This window comes from Sinocyclocheilus anshuiensis, unplaced genomic scaffold, assembly GCF_001515605.1.
Source record: "Sinocyclocheilus anshuiensis isolate Anshui unplaced genomic scaffold, SAMN03320099.WGS_v1.1 scaffold421, whole genome shotgun sequence".
Lineage (NCBI taxonomy): Eukaryota > Metazoa > Chordata > Actinopteri > Cypriniformes > Cyprinidae > Sinocyclocheilus > Sinocyclocheilus anshuiensis.
In genome coordinates, this window is record NW_015540859.1 from 257,835 (window position 1) to 279,572 (window position 21,738).

A 21,738-nucleotide genomic window follows, 5' to 3' on the forward strand; every position below is an offset into this window, starting at 1 on the left:
AAGTGCATTTTTGAACGAATCTAGTGAGTCAGTGATTCATGATTACCCATTCATAAAGACAGTCACTTGCTTCAATCCTGAATGATTCAGCCGTTCGAACGAATCAATTGAATGAATTCTTCAGTGATAAAATCAGTGACTTGCCGCCACCTGCTGGAAGATTTAGTTTCATTTTAACGTATAATTTCAGTTATTTAAACCATTTAATATTTCTGTATTCAAAACTTTATATTTAAAATAGGGCTGCACGATAAATCACATGCGATATTTAACGTGCATCTTGTCAGAAAGCCGGTTCTGTAATCAGCGGTAAATCTCCATCACGTGTGCGCATGCGCACTAGTTTAGACTTCACTAGGGTTGTGCCGATAGACGATAGTATCGTGTATCGACGATAGTCAGAGATATCATCGACAGCAGATGTCTTTGTCGATAGTCAAGATGATATTAGGCTCATTCTCCTATTTATGTATTAATAATAGTAATATTATTATTAGGCGGCCCATTATAATTTGGCTATTATTATCAAATTGCCCCGCTTTTTCATTCAGCACTGTATTTCACACACACACACACACACACACACATGCATGCGCAAATGAGGAGCCTGTAGCCGGTGAAGGAGTCTCCAACCACAAACACAGACATATCGTCTGCTGATGTAAGGTATTTCGTTTTATTTTATTTTATTTTTTTTTTTTTTGCATTAACCCCTGCATTAAGCCAAGTGAAAAATTCAGAGTAGAAAGAAGTTTTTTTTGTTTTTGGAAACAATTTGTATAACTTGTTTTACATTTTACAAAATGTTATAAGAGGACCCTTGGTATCAAACAGTTCAAAAGTTCCTGTTATAGAAGATGAGACTTGTAAAAACTGTGTGAGTGTGTATAATTTGTTCTTTATCGTTACTTAGGCTTTCCTTCTGCCGGCCTGTGAAGCTTCAGCCACTCGCAAGGTGATCAAAGTATATAGGAAGTGGATTCTGCAGGAAAAACCTAATTTCATGGCTGAGCCTGAGACAACAAGCCAGGAGGAAGATGGAGAGGAAGAGCACCTCATCTCTGAGACGGACACTGCACACGTGCAGGTACGCTCATACACAAAATACTATTGATGCTGATTCATTAAGTTATTTCCACTCACCTGCTCTGTATCAACACGTCAGGTCTTGGAGACTCATGGACACAAACGATCGTCCAGTTGGGGGCGCACTTACTCCTTCAGCAGTGCCATCAGCAGAGGCTGTCTGACTGAAGAACAGAACCAGGACATGAAGGCTGGCATCCAGCCCACCCTGCAGGTGCTCTCACACACACACACACTCATGTTTGTTTCTGTGAATTGTTGGGACTTTCCATAGACTTCTATTACTTTTATACTGACCAAACGATATTTTCTATCCCCTAACCCTAAACCTACCCCTTACAGAAAACCTGTTTGCATTGTTACACTTTCAGATAAACATAATTTTCTATTTGTAATTTTTTTTTACCTCGTGGGGACATTTGGTCCCCACAATGTAGCATAAACAAGTACACACGCACACACACACACGCACACACTCTCATCTCAGCTTAACATGAAACAGTAATATTTTCACAATTTAAAGGAAATGTTTTATAATTTAATATATTTCAGGTCCTTCTGAAATCATTCTAATATGCTTTGATTCTAATATGATTTGTTGTTATTATTATCTATGTTGAAAATGATTGTGCTGCTTTATATATATATATATATATATATATATATATTTAATTTTATTTTTTTTTATTTATTTATTTTTTTTTTTTTTGGAAACCGTGATACCATTCAAATGTTTGGAGCAAGTAAACAAAAAATAAAAAATAATAATAATTGTATTCAGCATAGACATATTAAACTGATAAATAATAAAAGTATAACTTATAAGACATTAACAGTGATACAATTTTTTTAATTATTTCAAATAGATGCTTTTTTAAACTTTAAAAAATAAGGAAAGAAAGAAAGAAAAGCAAAATTTATCTATTTAAAGTCCCCTTGTAGTCAAAAATTGTATCCCTTAAAACACATCTTTGATCATTAAAATTACATATTTAAATGTTTTTTTCTTCTGAAAATAATTTTCTCATGCCTTAAAATAGCTTGAATGTAACTCTACACCCTTGCCTCATTTACTATGCACAGATCTATGAATACGCAAATTAGCCCCGCCTCCACTCAGTCATACCAGCCAAGGCCTCCTGATCCACGGATAATGACTGATAAAACTATGTTTTTACTAGCGGACAACTAAAGCGGACACTGTAACAGTCGTTAAAGTTACTTACTTGACGATGTTGTGTCCTCAAAATGCCTTGAAGACAAGATGCAGCCAAGTTTGTGATTCTTAATTCGCGCACGCTATTATTCAAGTTAGCGGTTCTAAATTCACGTTAAATCACGGCTTCATGGATTTTTTGCTCTATTTTATTTTTGGTTTTGTGCTGGTAATCCAATATTTTGCATGCGATCTCTATGCTATGATCTTTATGCGCGCCACATTTGTATAAATGGAGAGAGGAATATGCTAATGATAGGAATCTATCCCTTGACGTGATTGGTTATTGAATTTTGTGACATGTCAAACCGAGGGCTGTTTCAAAACACGTTTCTGGGACTGTCATTGGGAAACTACAGTTTTAAGAAGAAGATACTCAGCAATGGTGTTGATTAATGGATTGGCACATGGTTTGTCTAAAAGCAAATTAAAAACACCACATAGACAAATAAACAACATAAGATTTTCACTACAGGGGGACTTTAAGTTTAAGTTAAAAAATCCTTCAGAGGTTGTTTTTGATGTTTTGGATTTTAATTATTACACTGTTGCAGCTCTGAAAAGAATTGTGAGTTTACCCTCACAAAGATTTGAGAAAAAGTCATAAGAAAAGGCAAAGCAAGTACAAATAGCAATAAATGCTACTTAAATTTAGTACAATGTTAGATAATATTTATAGTAACTTGTAGTTATTTGCACATTTGTGTACAGTCAGTACTAGAGGTCGACCGATGTATCGGTTTTGCCGATTAATCGGCACCAATAGTTGATTGCTGGAACTATCGGTTATCGACAAAAATCCATGCCGATAGTTTTCCGGGTTGCGTCCATTGCTGGAGCGGCTGAGAAGGGTCTGCTGTCATTACATCAAGTGTTCAAGAATAGAAGCAGTTAAAGTGTGAGAGTATACATACAATATCCATATGTATATAATTTTAATGCTATAGCCTTTGTGTATATATTTAAAGATGTGCATCTTTAAGCATGACAGTTGAAATTAAATGGTAACACTTTAAAATAAGAGTCCATTTGTAGCATTAAGATTAATGAAAGCTGTGTAAGTATTGTTCCTTGTTAGAGTGTGTTAATTTCAACATTTACTATTACTATATTATTATTTTTATTCTTATTCTACTAGTATGGTTAAGTACTGTTTTTGTTAATAAAGCACTATTTTAGTTTTTGTTCAGTATCAATTTTAAAACTATCGGTTCATTAATCGGTATCGGCCAGTGTGGTCCAACCTAGCTATCGGTATCGGCAAAATCCACTATCGGTCGACCTCTAGTCAGTACAAGTAGTCATGACCAAAAAGAAAAAAAGAAATTGTGTTGTGCTGCTTGAACAAAAAATATGTGGGTCAAACTGACCCCCAACAAAATGGAAAACAACAATAAAAGATGGAAATGATTACATTTCTCACATATTTTTAGTCTTTAACAAGCTACAATAGCTATTATATAGGTTTATATAATTTTTGTGGCACTGGCAGTTTCTTTTTTTTTTTTTTCTTCTTGCAAGGAAATGAATGGGTCCCCAATACAAAACTAGTACCTGGATTTCATCACAACAGGAGGGTTAAAAAATCTTAGTTATTCCAAACGTTTGCCTGCTGTGTAGTTGAGAATGAATTGTTTCATGTGTTCTCAGGTGTTCCTGACAAACTCTGCCAACGTGTTCTTGTTGGAGCCGTGTGAGGATGTGCCCAAGCTGCTGGAGAACCAGCTGGAGGTGTGCCGAGCTGTGCTCAGTGTCTACCGTCACATTATTATGGAGCAAAACATGAACCGCCCGACCTGGTCAGTCACACACGACACAAGAACACTGAATCTCAATAGAGCTCTGCTCTGGTACACAAACATTCAGCTTATTGAAATGAAATGAAATGAAATGACGTGACATGTGGCCAAGTATGGTGACCCATACTCGGAATTAGTGCTCTGCATTTACCCATCCAAAGTGCACACACACAGCAGTGAACACACACACACCATGAACACACACCCGGAGCAGTGGGCAGCCATTTATGCTGCGGCGCCCGGGGAGCAGTTGGGGGTTCGGTGCCTTGCTCAAGGGCACCTCAGTCGTGGTATTGAATGTGGGAGAGAGCGCTGTACATTCACTCCCCCCACCTACAATCCCTGCCGGTACGAGACTCGAACCCACAACCTTTGGGTTATGAGTCCGACTCTCTAACCATTAGGCCACGACTTCCCCAGTAAGGCCACAACTTCCTCAGTAATTGTGTGCGTCATATTATTCTAGGGAGCAGTTGTTGCAGGTGTTGCTGAGAATCACAGAAGCAGTGATGAAGAGACCACAGGAGGACCAAAAAAAAGACACGTTCGCCCACAGCCTGGCCAGCATCCTCTTCAAAGTGAGTACAAATAAACAAGCCAAGGCTTCATACACACCACAGAGTTTTTCCAGGCTCAAAATGAGGCGGAGCATCCTGATCATGTGCACACATTGTACCGTGCCTTCAACTGGCTGAAGCAAACACTATTTACAAGCAACGGATTTAGGTATTCTAATAATTAGATTCATTAAAGCCATTTTTTAACCTATACAGTGCACAGTCAGAGGCAGAAAATTTCAGCTTCCTATTTTTCATTTTATAAAACCATATACTTCATCTGCTGCTTAAAGTCCAATGCCTCTTGGCCCACATCGCAGAAATACATCTTATATAAAGTCTGTATTATTATATATTAGTTAGGAATGTAACGGTACAAAAAAAATGACAATTATTGCATACCTCGGATTTGAAGTCATGGTCTCTAAATGAATCCAATTATAATTACAATTTCTCTGTTAGCTATGCTGTAAACTAAGTAGGGAGCCCTATTACTGCACATAAATATAATGTTAGGTTACAGTTAACAACAGAATCCTATTAGATTAGATTCATCTGTTAGATTTAACAGTTCAGCTGCAAGATCCATTCGATTCAATTGCTATTTAATTTTAGACATTGTATGGAAACAAGAAAATTGCATAAGGCAGTGTTTACGTTAACTTATAAATCTAATTATAAAGGTATGTTTTCCTTCCAGTTCGTCATTTACACGTCATACATTAAGACCTCGATAAGACCTGATGCAAAAACATGAAGCTAACATTCTTTAATTTCTCTCTTTGTATAAGGTCTTTGTTTAATTTGGATGAAACTCTAATGGCAGTAGAATGTTTTACCTGGTGTAATGCTTTGTAATGCTTGTAAGATTGTTTTTGTTGCGTATGATGATGTAGTTGAAATGGCTGTGTGAATTGTGTGCTGCTGTCATTTGCAGACGATCTTCGTGGCGTGGGTGCGGGCCAACCTGACCGTGTTTATCTCTCGTGAGCTGTGGGACGAGCTGCTGGCTGTGCTGTCCTCTCTCAGCCACTGGGAGGAGTTGGTGTTCGAGTGGGCCAGCATCATGGACTCTCTCACGGCAGTATTGGCCCGTCACGTCTACGGCCTGGACCTCCACAACCTACCGCTGGACAAGCTCTCAGAGCAGAAGGAAAAGAAGCAGCGGGGCAGGGGTGGGTGGTTGTGTGTGTGTAAATTACATGCTTAAAAATAAGCATGATGTTTGCAAATACATTGTTTTACTCACAAATATTAAAGGGGTCATATGATGTTGCTAAAAAGAACATTATTTTGTGTATTTGGTGTAATGAAATGTGTTTATGTGGTTTAAGGTTCAAAAAACACATTATTTTCCACATACTGTACATTATTGTTTCTCCTCTATGCCCCGCCTTTCTGAAACGCGTCGATTTTTACAAAGCTCATCGGTCTGTAAAGCGAGGTGTACGCTGATTGGCCAGCATAAAGTGCGCTGCACACATCTGAATATTTGGGTTGAACTGTTTTGGAACAGAGTTGTAAATACAACTTAACTACTGATTTCTAGTCGTGCCCTCTTTTGGAAGGCCAAACAAAGTAGTTTTGCGGACATGTGGGGGCGTGTTAGAATGAGCCGCTTTAGGAGGGCATGGTTTACTCTTAACTTTTATAAAGAATATCTCTTTGGATTTGAGGCTTTAGTCTTTTTCAAAGAGAAAGGAAAAATTGAAATTGCATCATATGACCCCTTTAAATGAAAAATATGCATTAATAATGCTTTAATAGGCAATACATTCTTAAGTGTCTATACAAAGGCTATCAAAATGTCATGTCCTTATTAAAAAAAAAAATGAGCAGTAAAAATCTGCATCTTAGCTTGATAGAAACTGTACTTCAATTGACCTTGCAACTGAACTGCAGTTAACTCTAAAGAAAATACACCATGGTTTCCACAAAAATATGAAGAGCATAAGAGACTTCTCTCATAGACATTACCAAATCTTATTGACCACAAACTTTTGAATGAGAGTGAGTAACATGTTAAACCATCTAACATGCTGTGGAGTGTAGTTAATATGATAAGACTACTCTGATACAGTAGCGTGCGTTTTTCGTTTATTTTCTTTTACACAGTACTGAAAGTAATCAAACACAGCAGACTTTACTTACATGCTTTTATGGTGAAATTGCTACTTTTATTAATTAATCCCAAGTTTATTGACCATAAACAATACACTGTCACTTTCTTTTGGGTAATCAAGTTCATTTTCATCCCCTAAATCTAATGTCTTGTTCTACTCAGAAATATGTCACATTATGAAGCAAGAAAATGGATTGTGAATGCCATTTTGACATGTTTGCTTTGCATGTAAAGTAACACCCCTGGATATCTGGGGTTTGAATCAGAGACAGTTACAGTAGTAATGGTGTGTGTGTGTGTGTGTGTGTGTGTGTGTGTGTGTGTGTGTGTGTGTTTCAGGAGTGATGCAGGACTCCCAGAAGTCTACAGATGCAGCACGGTCGTTCTCCTTGAGCTGGAGGAGCTCTGGAGATCAGGTGGGCACTCAGGAACCCATGAGGTTCCGCAGTGCCACCACCACTGGAGCTCCCGCTGTGGAGAAAGCTCGCAACAACGTCAGGCAGAAAGCTTCAGGTTAGAGTTAATCTGCAGCACTCATGAACACTCCAGATGAACACAGTCTATCTCAGATGTCTGCAGGGTGACTTGCTTACAGCTTGCTTTGTTTTATTCACTTAATTCTAAACATATTTGCCTGAAGATGTTTTGTTTTTCCCAGATTGCATTTTATTTTTAATTTTTTCCCCTTATTCTTTTTTTTCTGGATTCTGTTTTTTTTTTGTTACATTTCAGTTTTTCTGAATTGTTTTTTAATGGTTAAATTAAATTTGAATAATCAATTAAATTCATAAAACTTCAACAATTGAATGATTTTATTTTGGTCTTGCAAAGTGCTACAAAACAGAACTTTAGGTTAAAATTAAAACATGAAGGAAAAAATTTGATATTCCATAAAAAAAGTTTTAATCATTTTATTAATGCATACTTTGAGAAGCGTACTGTACAATAGCAATGTATTTCTGTCACAATTTCTTCCAGCTTCCAGCAAAATTTTCCAAATTCCAAGACATTTTGCATTATGCTGTAAATTCCATTTTTATGACTGCATTCCACAATTCCATCCGTGGGACAGCGTTTGTGGAGACAGAATTTTTTCTGTTGCTGTCATCATGTATAGAACGAGTGGAACTGAATCCATGTGACACTCTCTCTCAAACATGAGTTTGTCTCTTTGTCTCCATGCGCAGAAATATTTCCCTTTTAATCTTTCCTGGTTTGGAGATGATTGTATCTCGTTATGGTGGAGAGCTTGTTGAGTTTGGAGCAGATGCGTTTGAGACTGAAGGATGCCTCTCGCACACGCCGCCCCCAGAAACATCCTCGATTGTGTGTGCGCACATGAAACGATGTGGCTTTAAATTCCCCCCTTTTCTTTTGCCTAATTGGATTTCTCCTACATTGATCTTCAAACAGCCCAGAGTCCTCCCCTCCTCGTTAGGAGAGCTGCCTCATCAAACTGCCTGCCTCTTTTTGATAGTTTCATTAAGAGCGTAATTAATGCTCATTAATATGCATAAATAGGTAACACGGCGAAAGCGATGTAATCTAGAAAGAAAAGGCGGTAATTAAAGCGCGCCGTGGAGGGAATAATAGAGCCCTCCGCTTTCACAGCTTTTCTCCAGACGTTACATGGAGTGGCCAGAAAAACAGAATGCTAATATTTTGTCTTATCAGAGCTGGCAGAGCAAACTTGAAATAATGTGCTTCATATTTCCTTCTCGGGATTGAGTATCAAAGGACGCCATGAGCCAAACGAGAGTGCGTGTGTCCTCTGTTTCAGCTTATTTCTAGTAAAAATACCAATCGGTTGTTGGTGAAAATGCTCTTTACAGAACTAACACTTCCAGCATTCATTCAGATTGCGCTTTGATGTGATGCCTTCATGGAGTCGTGAAACAGAATCTGCATTTTAGTCTGTGTGTTTTTATTGGCGTTCACTGTTCTGTCATGACAACTCTTGGAGGGATTGGCATGGTAATGTACATGACAATGTATGTTAATGTATTTGGTCTGGGCGGAATAGATCTGCTATGCTGCTGCTGCTGCTGCTGCTGTGGCAGAGCAAGTACCGAGACTTGCTACTGCCAATACATCCACAACATGCTGCTGTAAGCATGTAAGAAATACTGCTGCTGCACATACTGTATAACACATATGAATAACCCCCATATAGCTTACATGAATGCTACCTCGTAGAAGATCTATAAAGGTGGAGCTGGGGAAAGTGGAGGATTTCTGAAGTGCGCTGCAAACTGCTACAGCAAACAAAAGCCAGGTATTTGAATACTGAGCAGTAAGCTCATTGGCTACCGATACAGGAGAGAACCAATCAGCTGCCATGTGACTGATGTCGCCAGGTCGGATTGAGCAAGACCTATCAGACTGCGCCATCTAGAGTTTCATGCCAGAACTCTGTATTTACTATTGCTCATACTTTGGCTTAGTAATTTCAACAACCCCTTGACCCTGATTACATAGACATGACTGATATATCAATGGAGCTTGAAGAGAGGAAAGGTGTGTAGTGTTACTGTAAGCCACCAGACTTACAGGTCACTCGTGTAGAAGATTCATTCTACTTTTTTTTTTTTTTTATCGCTTGTGTCAGACTGTCATTCTCAAGCCACCTTTTCTATCTCTGATGAAAGACCGACTGGAAGTCATTAATTTCCAGTGGAGAGTAGTACAGGAGTTGTGTCAAGTTCTGACTATATGCATATTTGGGATTTTCAGATCAGATTTGAGCTTCGTTAGCACTGAAATTTCTTAGGTTTACAGCTGTATGCAACTGCCTGACCAGATGTGATGCAGTCTAATCAGAGCTAAGAGCATGAGGTGGGAATTACCGGTGTTTTTGTACTAAAAGGTTTATCTTTAAAGTCCCCCTGAAATCAAAACTGACAGTTCTTATTTTTTATGGAATATTGTTTTGTTTACCGTAAGTGATTTATCTGTGCACTTTATCATTATTATTATTTAAAGTCATGTGCTCATCTTTAATCAAAATAATGGCATTTTAATTGAAATAACGTTCCTGTGTGCGTGGGACAAGAACTTCACCCCTTCAGCAACTTATCACACACAGGATATTGCAGCAATTCGCAAATGACATACTGTATAACACATATGAATAACCCCCATATAGCTTACATGAATGCTACCTCGTAGAAGATCTATAAAGGTGGAGCTGGGGAAAGTGGAGGATTTCTGAAGTGCGCTGCAAACTGCTACAGCAAACAAAAGCCAGGTATTTGAATACTGAGCAGTAAGCTCATTGGCTACCGATACAGGAGAGAACCAATCAGCTGCCATGTGACTGATGTCGCCAGGTCGGATTGAGCAAGACCTATCAGACTGCGCCATCTAGAGTTTCATGCCAGAACTCTGTATTTACTATTGCTCATACTTTGGCTTAGTAATTTCAACAACCCCTTGACCCTGATTACATAGACATGACTGATATATCAATGGAGCTTGAAGAGAGGAAAGGTGTGTAGTGTTACTGTAAGCCACCAGACTTACAGGTCACTCGTGTAGAAGATTCATTCTACTTTTTTTTTTTTTTTATCGCTTGTGTCAGACTGTCATTCTCAAGCCACCTTTTCTATCTCTGATGAAAGACCGACTGGAAGTCATTAATTTCCAGTGGAGAGTAGTACAGGAGTTGTGTCAAGTTCTGACTATATGCATATTTGGGATTTTCAGATCAGATTTGAGCTTCGTTAGCACTGAAATTTCTTAGGTTTACAGCTGTATGCAACTGCCTGACCAGATGTGATGCAGTCTAATCAGAGCTAAGAGCATGAGGTGGGAATTACCGGTGTTTTTGTACTAAAAGGTTTATCTTTAAAGTCCCCCTGAAATCAAAACTGACAGTTCTTATTTTTTATGGAATATTGTTTTGTTTACCGTAAGTGATTTATCTGTGCACTTTATCATTATTATTATTTAAAGTCATGTGCTCATCTTTAATCAAAATAATGGCATTTTAATTGAAATAACGTTCCTGTGTGCGTGGGACAAGAACTTCACCCCTTCAGCAACTTATCACACACAGGATATTGCAGCAATTCGCAAATGACAAAGATCCAGTGATCCCAATGGACAAAATCAAGTCCCATCCTTGATAATTTTTCTGTTTTTATAAGCCATTTTACTCTCATATACCTCACAATACAGAAAAAAAGATAATCACAACTTGCATGCTGATTCTAAACAATATTTCTGTAAAATGGACTTTTGTGAATAATTAATTATATTTATTTTTTAATTCCTAAATAAACATTTCCATCGATTAGGCATATAAAACCTACAGTGTTCTCTTTTTCAGATGTATTGTTTTCTGTGGATATATTCATACGTTCATTATTCATTTTATAATGATGAATCAAACAGGGTAATGGCTAAGATAGTGAAAAGGCTGTGCAATATTGTTGTTCCTAACAACAATATTGCACCTGGCTAGGGTGCACCTAGGTCAGCACCCTAGCCATTTTGTTACTCTCATCTGGTTCTTGTATGCATTTGTTTTGGACCTTTTTATGTTTGTGAATCTGAGAAACGCGACTGTTGGCATAATTGTATTTTCCATTATTGTTTTGCTTAAATCCCACTTGATTTCAGTTTCAAAGTATTATCGGCATTTCCAAAACATCAATAGACAAAAAAAAAAAACACTCAATGACAACCTCTTTTTTGTTACTGCAGGGTTGGGAACAACGTGCTGTTCATTTAAAGCTGAAGTGTGTCATTTTTGAGGATTTTAAAATACTGTCTCCTATTCCAGTTCAAAATGCAGAGACATTTCGAAGTAAGCTAATTAATAGATGCTTTTAAACAAGCTATAGGGATGTTATTATTATTTTTCCTAACCGACAACCGATGCTCGTTAACCAATTATTAACCGACAAGATTATTTTAAATTAGAACTGAATTAAATTAAAAAAGGATAAGTGTCTGTGACCCGTTAAAAATACTAACATTTGTTTCCCGGGGATTCATTTTACATCCGAAAAATGCAGCAAACAGTCCATTTTTGGAAGCCAAACAAAGTAGTTTCGCTTTCACACCGAATCATACAGCGCCTTCACGACATGGCGGCGGCAACAACAATACTACAGCGAGAATAAAAGTTACGCCTTCTTTCTTTGCGTGAACATTTGGGCGGCGTTATGCAAATCTTCCCTCATCGTGACGTAGATATGTGGGGGCGTGTTAGAACGAGCCATTTTAGGTAGGCGTGGCTGACTCTTAACTTTTATAAAGAATATCTCTTTGGATTTGAGACTTTAGTCTTTGCAAGTTTACAGATCTTCTTTATGCACCAAGAGCTTGTAACACTCCAAAGAGAAATTAAAAATTGAAATCGCATCATATGACCCCTTTAACAGGTTAAAATGAACATCCCTAAAACAAACCATCAGTCTGAGCAGTGTTGACGTATTTTTGCAGGCTGACCCATAAGCCAGCATCACCCTGGTTCCCTTCACAAAAACCAATAGGATTTTCCATTGGCTTTTGGATTATTGCAGAAATTAAGTTCTGTGACCAACAAAAGGTTTTGTTCTTCAGAATAATCTTTACAAATGAACACAACTTTACGAATTCTGAAGCCTAAATATTGGCTCAGCCAGAGGTGTGAGTTTGCTGGCACAGAAATGACACGCTTCACCTTTAATAAATTGTCTTGCTATTACCACAGCTGTAGAATGCAACTGATCCTTTTCCCCGTCTCTCTCTCTGTCTGTCTGTCTGTCTGTCTCTTTCTCTCTCTCCCCTGCGCTCTCCTTCGCTGTTTCTGTGGGCAGCTAAGCGAAGTCAGTCTATCAGCAACTGTGTGCATCTTTGTGAGGCTTTGCCAGCCACTAAGAGTGTGCCCATGCTGCTCCACACTGTCAGCTCTTTCTTACCTGGCATCTCTCACAACTCTCACTGCTCTCACAGACTTTCAGGTAACTTCCTGTTTCCTGTCTCCGGCACGGAACTTTCTTTTCCCGTTTTCTATCTTGCCGTCATCTGCTTTCATTTCAGATTTAGCATAGCCAGGAAAAGGCAGATAATCCAGTGTATAAATGCTTTGTTTTTACAAGGATACTTCTATTTCCTTTCAATCCAGACCACCAGAGGAAGTGCAGAGAGCACTAATGGAAACACTCGCTCACTTCATTCACACTCCAAGAACTGAATTAAAGAGTATCTCTAGACGCATGTGGAGCATCTACTTGGAACTTTAGTGTGTTTGCAAGAGCATGCAAACTTTGTAGACAGTCAATGAGATTGAAACCCTCACAAGCCAGATGGAAAGTGTTTAAGCGCACTATATAACTTATTTTACTCGATTCTCTATCATCGTGCAAATTCAGAAGGTGTTTTCCATTAGTGCCCTCAGAACTGCTTGTGGCAAACTTCCACTTAATTATTAAAGCACAGTTTATAATCAGATTTTCGGCATGCAGGTTTGCCCTGTTAGTATGAAAATGGCCCATGAATAGAAAGTTTTTCTTGTGAGTTCTGGTAAGCATGGTAATTGAGTCAGGTGTGTGTGTGTTTGTCCACTAGACGTGGAGGAGTGTCAGCTGTCTGAATGTGAGATGGGGGATGGAGACAGTCCTCTGCCCCGCAGTAGTAGCACCTCTGACATCACACAGCAGATCAGCGACACCTTCCCAGGTACCCACACAATCTCACACATTACACTCAGTAATAGACTGATGACTGGATGGGTGTAGAAATAAACGCTTGTTGCTGAATAGTACTTTTGACATATGAATCTCGTCACTTCTTCAGTACTTTCAGAAAAACAAAAAAACAGTGTCAGCAGAATTTCAGGGGACTGATTTTTACAGTCTAAAATGACTGAGGGGCCTTTTACACGACAACATTTTCAGCCAAAAACGGGAAACTTTTTATGCGTTTTGCCTGTTCGTTTACACGACAACGTTTTGGGAACTGAAAACGCATATTTTTGAAAACGGGTTTCAAAGTGCAAGTTTTTGAAAACGCCAACGTTATCGTTTCCCAAAACGGGAATCTTTGAAAATGGTGACGTCATGTGCGTGTGTAGTGCGTGTTAGGTATGTAGACATGCACAGTACGTGTCGATTTTAAAGGCAAGCGTGAACAAACATACACAACAATGGCAGAGTACATGGTACTGTTGTTGCTGCTCAAGAGTTTGCTAACGCTTCTTCAGCAAAGTGTGGATTTACTTCACCAATATTACAACCAACAGCGGAGATGCATCATATACAACATAATTGTCACTTCCCTACAGGTACTGTTTACTAACAAGGTGACAGCGCCAACTACTGGCCTGGCATATGTTTTTGGCTGTTTTAGCGGATATGTATAAACGCAAATCATTTTGAAAACGTTGTCGTGTATACGTGAAACTTTTTTAAAATGCAAGGGAAAAACTTTTTCGTTTTTGACTACATCGTTGTCGTGTAAACGTAGCCTGAGATTGCTTTTCTAAAAAAAAAAAAAAGAAGAAAAAAACGGCATGTTGTATTTGAAGCATTTATTTGGGTTACACTTTAAACCCACTAATAATCATTATATACTTGGGGTGTATTCACACCAGGACCAAATACAATGTTGATTTTTTTTTTTGTTTGGTGCGGTTCACTTTCACACTGCACTTTTTGCAAGTGAACCAGAAACTGTAAACCAAACCACACGTGTGCTTGAGTTCATTTGGAAGTGGACCGAGACCACCTCTTCAGCTGGGTCTCGGGACGGTTGTTTGGTGCACAGCCGAGTGCGATTGCTGTATTCACACCTGCCCAAAAGATCCGCACCAAGGGGGGAAACCAACTTGAGTTCGATTCAGTCGAATCAAACAAACAAAGACAGGTGTGAACACACCCTTAGAGACAGTATGAGAACAATTACCTGTAAATGTGATTGACACCAACATATAAATATTCATCAGTCTGCTTTGCTGAAAATACAGAGTTGTGTTAGACACAGATGTTACTCATAACATACTGTATGTCTTAACTTTATATTAATACAGTTTTTGACAGTTGTGTTGTGGTAATTGTTTTTGTGATTTAGTATAGTGTCAGTGATTCTATTCATTTTAAATATTATAGGTAGAAACCCTTAAAAATAATGTTTTAAATCTACTGGTGAAATCAGATGTTTTGAGGACTACTAAATATCTGCCCCAGAATAACTTAATGAAGATCTAAATTTTTTTCCTCTGACCAAATTGAACAATATAAAGTATTTTTAGTGTTGACTTGAAACCTGGACCTTGAAATTTTGTATTGTTTTCCCTAAATAACTATTGTAATACAGCTTCACTATAAAATAAATGCACATGTAAAAATTATTATTTTTGCATCAAGTATATAAAGAGCTTTTATTTTTGTGGACAACTGCTGTTTCTCTGAAAGCTGGTTTACAAATTGTGTGAACAGTGTTGTGCTTTGCTTTGAAATGCAGATAGACTATATGCTTATTTAAATAAATCTCAGCCTTTTGCAAAAGGCACTGAGCCATATTGTGATGCTTTACCAAAGCAGTGACGCAAAGCACCATGTTAGAGAACTTTTGTATTGAGAAGTGTAAAAATAGTTTCATTCATTATGAAACAGGAAGGGCCACATCTGTATTGATATTAGTGATACTGATGTTTATTCATAGCACTTAGCAAAAAGATGCCATTAAACAAAATACATGCATTGGATTGTTTGCACAGTTGTCATATTAGCCAATGTAACTTAAACTAAGAATTAGTCTGCTGTAGGAATTTGCTTGAAAATCACAGTCAGGCAGCATGATTTCTGATATGTGGGCTACTGGTATGAAACACAGGTCAGAAGAGAGATGAATCTGTGTCAGAGAGCAGCTCTACAGGGAAAAGAGAGGGCGACGCTCCCACGGTCAGTAACATTGCATTGCCATTGATTTATGAAATGATTCTTCACGTGCTAATTTTATTGAAGTTTTGTGGATATTCTCAGATTCTGATCCGGCAGAGCAGCAGTCCAGCAGATCTGGATTATCCAGCAGACGGAGCTCCAGCATTTCTGAAGATTAAGCTACGGGAGAAAAGTGAGCTTTGTTCGATGATCGCTCTTGGCATCTTTCTGTTCTTCTTGTTAAAAGAAAAAAAAAATCTTTCTTTCTTCTTTTTTTGCATTCTTTTTTGCTTGGTTGTATACCATAATAGTACTACTACTAATAATAATAATGTAAAAATTAAGTTTTGTTTGTTTTGTTTTGGTTTATGCTTGATTTTAATAGAACAAAAATGCAAAATATCTTAAATTAAAAGAAAGAATAGTAAGGTAGTTTGATATACATAATTTATTAGTATACAGTATTATGAAAATATCAATAGGACCCTAGTGAAAAATAAATATACTTAAATGTATTTGAAATTCATTTATTTCATGCTAAGTATACTACAAATACATTTTTATATTTATGTACTTAATAAAATGTCCTGCAGTTGTACTTTTAATATACTAAACTGGCATTCTTAAAGTCTGCTAATATGGAACAACTAATTTTGTACTTAATGCACTTTAATTGTGCAGAAGTAGTGCTGAAGTACATTTAAAGACATACTTAGTATATTTGATTGTGCTAAAGTGGAACTATTGCAAGTATACTTCAGGTACACTTTAAATATTTTGCATTTAATGTCTGATAATATTGAAAGATCACACAATACTCATCAAAAGTGACATTAAAACACATTTTAGACTTAATATTAAGAAAAGTGCATTGTGCACAAGTAATAGGCCAAGTAAAGTTTAATTATAATTTTTATATCAGTATGTCTCGAGTTATATGTCAGTAAATATATGTTAATAGATTTGAACTATACTTAGTCTGAAATAAATGGATTTTAAATATATTACTTTTTTACTAGGGGAATTATGTTATATTATAAATAATTATCAAAATAATGCAGTAATAAAATAACACATTAACTAATAATTATAATAAATGTATCTGTGTGTGTGTGTATATACTATACATATCACTCACATCGTTAACACATCCCTTCACACTGGTGTTTTTCCCCCGTTTGATGAACGAAAGCGAAACTAAACCGCGCTACGTTTCAGCTGCATAGCGCGGACCGTTCATCAGCTCGCACCGCGACGCAAACAGACTTGTCCGAGCTCAGAACAGCTTTACTCGGGAGCCAAAGTTGATTTCGCGACACTGTTACTGCACAGATGCAACAGTGCTGCGAGATTCAGTGAGAAGCGTTTGAATTCGCCACACAATGATAAGGTTGCTGCGAGATCTAGTGAGAATATTTAAATTCTGCACAGAATTCTCAGTTATAAAGAGCACTGACATACTTCAGGAAACCAGAAGCGAAAACGCGAACTGTAACCATGGTGTTGTGGTAGAAATAATCAAATGCATTACATCATTCATTTCATAAAGGTCTAAAATGATCCAGTTTGAATGTTATTTTTAATGGGATGACCAAAATATACTTTGTGGTAAACAAACAATCACAATTATAACCAGTAGACGGCAGCAGAGGGGCACTTATTGGCTTATTAATCATTCATTTCTACTTTTTCTCTATATTTTGAAATTATAAATTCACTATTATAAAATATCAAATCATCAAGAAATCAGATTTTGTCAGAATTTTACACTTTTTTGTGTATGAAGTAAGAAAAGTCACAAAGTGCCTTGAAAAACAAACTTTTCTTCCAATTTGCTACTAAATCACACATAATCACTGAAGTTGGTCAGTTCCATATACTAGAAGAATAATGGTACATTTAATAAGAGTGGAATATATACATTTTCTATATAAAAATTAGATTTTGCACATATTACTGTTGTTAATAAAAGTACATTTTGTATGCATCTTAACTCAAGCTTAGTGCTTTACTGTCAAATCTGTATAAACAATAAACTAAAGAAAAACAACAAGAAATGAACATGTAATATTATTAGTAACTGCACTTATTAATGCAAAACAATAGTCATTTTATGATTAAATTATCTATATTTTAATACTCCCGCACACCACCCCCAGCACTACCAGATATATATATTATTTAAGATGACAACTGACTAGCTGGATGTACATTATGCTGCCTTTTACATGGCTACTTGTCATGTAAGTAAATAATTGGACTTAACTTTATTAGCTCACTAAACACAGAGCTTCCAAAAATCAAGATGTCACCAGATGCGTCTGTATGAAACAAAAGAGGGTGAGTGTGTGGTGTGTTATGAGAGACATAAAAGAAGCACCATCTTCAGATATGAACTCCATATGAACGGTCTATACGGTTATACATTATCAGACCACAGAGATCTGCATTTCAGAGCGCCATGTGATAACTAATGATTTTGTCAATATAACCTCTCTTCTGTCAGGTGAGAGTGTGAGCAGTGAGACGTCTAATGGTTATCTGAACGATGCTGAGGTGGGTCTGCTGGCGTGGCACGCGGTCGAGGAGGAACCGGACTCTCCCTCTGCACATGACATGAGCATGAGCATGAGTGTTACTGTGGACACAGTGAGCCAGAGGAGCCTCCTGCTCAGCCACACTGAAGCACTGGCAGGTACCAGAACTTAACACAGATCATCCCCTCTGAACCTTGATCCTACCCAGCACTCATGTGTCCCATCTGTGTCAACCCACAGCAGTAGCTGTCACACCACTCTGTGAAAGTTGTCTTGTTCTTGATGTTCTTGTTGTTCTTGCCCACTACTTTGGTCTCAGTATTTATAATGAAGATAATAGCAGAACGGCATATGATGAAAGGAATAGTCCGGGGCTAATTATAGAGGGAATTATACAGCAGCATCTGTGGGATTCTGTCAGTGATTGGCAGTTTGAAAAAATGCAACACACTTGCACTGGAAGTCTGTAAGGTAATTGGACAGCACCAGAATAAACATTACAAATAGACAATTCATCACACTTTATTGAAACTTAAACATTATACACTTAAAGATTATACATGTTAGCATGAGATTAATGCTAGAAAAAAACGCCTTGTATACATGTCATATAGGCACATTAAAAAAACAAATAAACACAGTATTTGTAAACAGTTTATTATCCATAGACTAGGTTGCCACCGGTGCTGTGAGTAGAACGGTATATTTAACCCAGAACATTCCTTTAAATCAGTGGTTCTCAACCAGAAGCCCGATGTCCACTAATGTCCAAGGGGAATCAAGATGCTAAAATTGTTTAAAAAAAAAAGAAAAGGAAAAGGGTATCATTAAAATAAGCTAAAAATAAATAAATTATCAAGATCTTGAGTTATTATTTTAATTTATCTTCTCAGCAACTTTTATTTATTTATTTATTTATTACATGTTATTTTTATGTTTTTATTTTATTTATTTATTTATTTATTGAAGGACCAGGGTTCCCAATGCCTTGGAAAACCTGGGTATATGAGAAACACTAATAAAATAATTAAGTCATGTAAATTAGTAAAATTTTAAAAGCCAATCGACATTTTTTTTTATAATGACCATTCGTTGGATTGAAATTGTGTGTAAAAAATCTTTGTGTTGAAAAAATACTTACATTCATATTATATGTGAATGTGGGAGACAGTAAACAAGTTCATGCAAAGGTCACCCCCCCACCCCAAATTTTTTTTTTAAATGCTGTAATAAAAAAATACATTCATACATATTATTATATTTTATATGTTGAATTTATGATTAAAAATGGGACTGCAGTGTGTGACATGATATCACAACCATTGCAGTGTCCAAACATAATATTGCGTGACCGCCCCTTTATTTAGTAAATCACTAACGATTGTAAAAGTCATGGTTAAATATGGTTAAAAAGAGGGGAAGCCTTTGAAGTACATTCAAAAAGCCTGTAATCCTGAAGTTTGTTTTCAGGGAAGTGTCGGGCCTTTGAATAAGGTGGAGAAGCACTGCTTTAAATCATCTTAGCATCTGCTACTGATTATTCGATGATTATATCAGGATCAGCTCTTGTGCCTCATGTGTCTGTAAGTGTGTTTGTTTTCCTTGTTTGTGTAAGATGTGATTCCACCACCCTTCCATCCATCACTGTGTTGTTGTGTAGGGTCAGATTGTGCCGCCCCTCCTCACTGTCCTCCAGTGTCTCCGGCTCTCCTCGTGCCTCATGGCTGCTGTGAGGGCCCTCAGCTCCTGGAAGATGCCATGAATGTGCCTCACCATCTGGGTATTGCACTCATCCTCTCAACCTCCCTCAGACCAAACTCATCTTGTGTACTTCACTCTACCTCCATCCGTCCAAGGCAGCATATTTCCAGACCTTCACACAGGCAGCGTTCTTCTAAGACAATATCTTGACCAAAATGAAACCTCAGAAATAACTCATTTGAAATGCTCTTCATGGACAGGAACATGGCATTTTTTTATTATTTAATTATTTCTGTTTGGCTGATGTGTGAGAAGTGGGACTTTTATTTTGACTGTGCCTAAACATTTGAGCACTTCATTAGTTAGCTGTCTCAGTTTAACAGTTCTGTCTTATTAATTATTAGACAGAATTTTAAACTAAGAAAGTAAACCGTATACGAACACATTCTCTAGTGTTCCACCAAATGGGTTTTTATGGCTCATATAGTATAATCTCTATAAAGCTCAGCAGTAAAATACACCTCAGTTTTATTCAGAGACACAAACTGAGCGAAAATATGCAATGTGGTGCAGATGCTGATATTCATATGACCAAAAAGTAAGATGAAATTCTGATCGCTTGTGATGTAAATCAATGAGATCTTTATAATTGTATCACAGATACTAACATAAAATGTTATAAATATCCGTCGTCACTCTATATCTCCCAATATCGTGTCTTAATAAGATGATATTTAAGTAGTTTTATGATCAAAACATATAATGCAATGCAATATAATGATGACTGAGAGATAAATAAACAAATAAACATTCATCAAAGGCCTGATGATCATATTTGAGACTGACAACTGAACATGATTTTTCCAGTATGTGTTTGTCTTGAAATATTACGAACAATATCAAAGTTATTCTTATGTCTACTTTACAATTAAAAAATTCACAACAAAAAGACACATGTAACGGGTAGATAAAGGGAGAAAATATTATACTAAAAGGCATCAATCAGACGATAGAAGGAATGTAGTAGATTGTGTGCAATGGGTTTTTCAGCTAAATTTGGATCATGTTGATCATTTAGAGACCTTAGAAATGTGTGTAATAAAATAAGATAGATAGACAGACAGACAGACAGACAGACTTTATAGGGCTAAACGCCATTTATTTCTTAACCAAGCCAACATCAACCAGAAGATCTTTCAAGGCTTCTTAAAGGTTTAGTTAGTTGCTCACTCTGTGTGTCTGCTCTTCTTTACAGACAGCAGTGAGTTTCTGGCTGATGACGTCAGCATCATCGCCGGCGGCAGTTTGACCGGTTGGCACGCCGACTCGGCCTTCGTTCTCTGGAGGAGGATCTTGGGGATTCTAGGTGATGTGAACAGCATCCGCTGTGCCCGCATCCACGCCAAGGTCTTCAGTTACCTCTACGAGCTCTGGCACAAGCTGGCCAAGGTAGGTTCCCTTCGTTCCCCATAAAGCCTTGTTTACAGTTAACTTAGAAATGAAATGCAAAAGATCCTGAACTGGTGTTTCAGATCAGAGATAATCTTGGGATCAGAGTGGATGCAGACACAGCCGTGGCCAGACCCTTGTTCATCCCTCCTCTGCGCATGCTGGCCTCCTGGCTCTTCAAGGTAATGTGCATACATTTTCCATCAGGAACGTTCTCTGCTGTTAGACTACAAGAGTTTCACAGATGATCAGCCAAGAAACATTACTGTCTACACCTGGGAATAATCTGCCTCAGATTGGGATTGTAATTGGGTTTCTTTTAGGGTAAGTAAAAAAAAATAAAATTGGGCAAGTAATTAATGCTATTTTTTTTTTACACTGATAATAAAAATTGTTTCTTG

At 37.4% G+C, this 21,738-nt stretch overlaps 1 protein-coding gene across 1 annotated transcript in view; it reads left to right on the plus strand.

The window, feature by feature from the left end:
- LOC107687934 (ral GTPase-activating protein subunit alpha-2-like) overlaps positions 1 to 21,738 on the plus strand; it is a 202,091-nt gene that overhangs the window by 99,109 nt on the left and 81,244 nt on the right. Inside the window, exons 11-24 of the mRNA XM_016485423.1 lie at positions 914 to 1,087; positions 1,166 to 1,300; positions 3,953 to 4,101; positions 4,568 to 4,679; positions 5,596 to 5,833; positions 7,120 to 7,293; positions 12,588 to 12,731; positions 13,339 to 13,449; positions 15,604 to 15,671; positions 15,753 to 15,843; positions 18,157 to 18,345; positions 19,848 to 19,967; positions 21,144 to 21,337; positions 21,421 to 21,519. Of these exons, the coding sequence (XP_016340909.1) occupies positions 914 to 1,087; positions 1,166 to 1,300; positions 3,953 to 4,101; positions 4,568 to 4,679; positions 5,596 to 5,833; positions 7,120 to 7,293; positions 12,588 to 12,731; positions 13,339 to 13,449; positions 15,604 to 15,671; positions 15,753 to 15,843; positions 18,157 to 18,345; positions 19,848 to 19,967; positions 21,144 to 21,337; positions 21,421 to 21,519 (1,998 nt within the window). The remainder of the gene's footprint in view (positions 1 to 913; positions 1,088 to 1,165; positions 1,301 to 3,952; positions 4,102 to 4,567; positions 4,680 to 5,595; positions 5,834 to 7,119; positions 7,294 to 12,587; positions 12,732 to 13,338; positions 13,450 to 15,603; positions 15,672 to 15,752; positions 15,844 to 18,156; positions 18,346 to 19,847; positions 19,968 to 21,143; positions 21,338 to 21,420; positions 21,520 to 21,738) is intronic.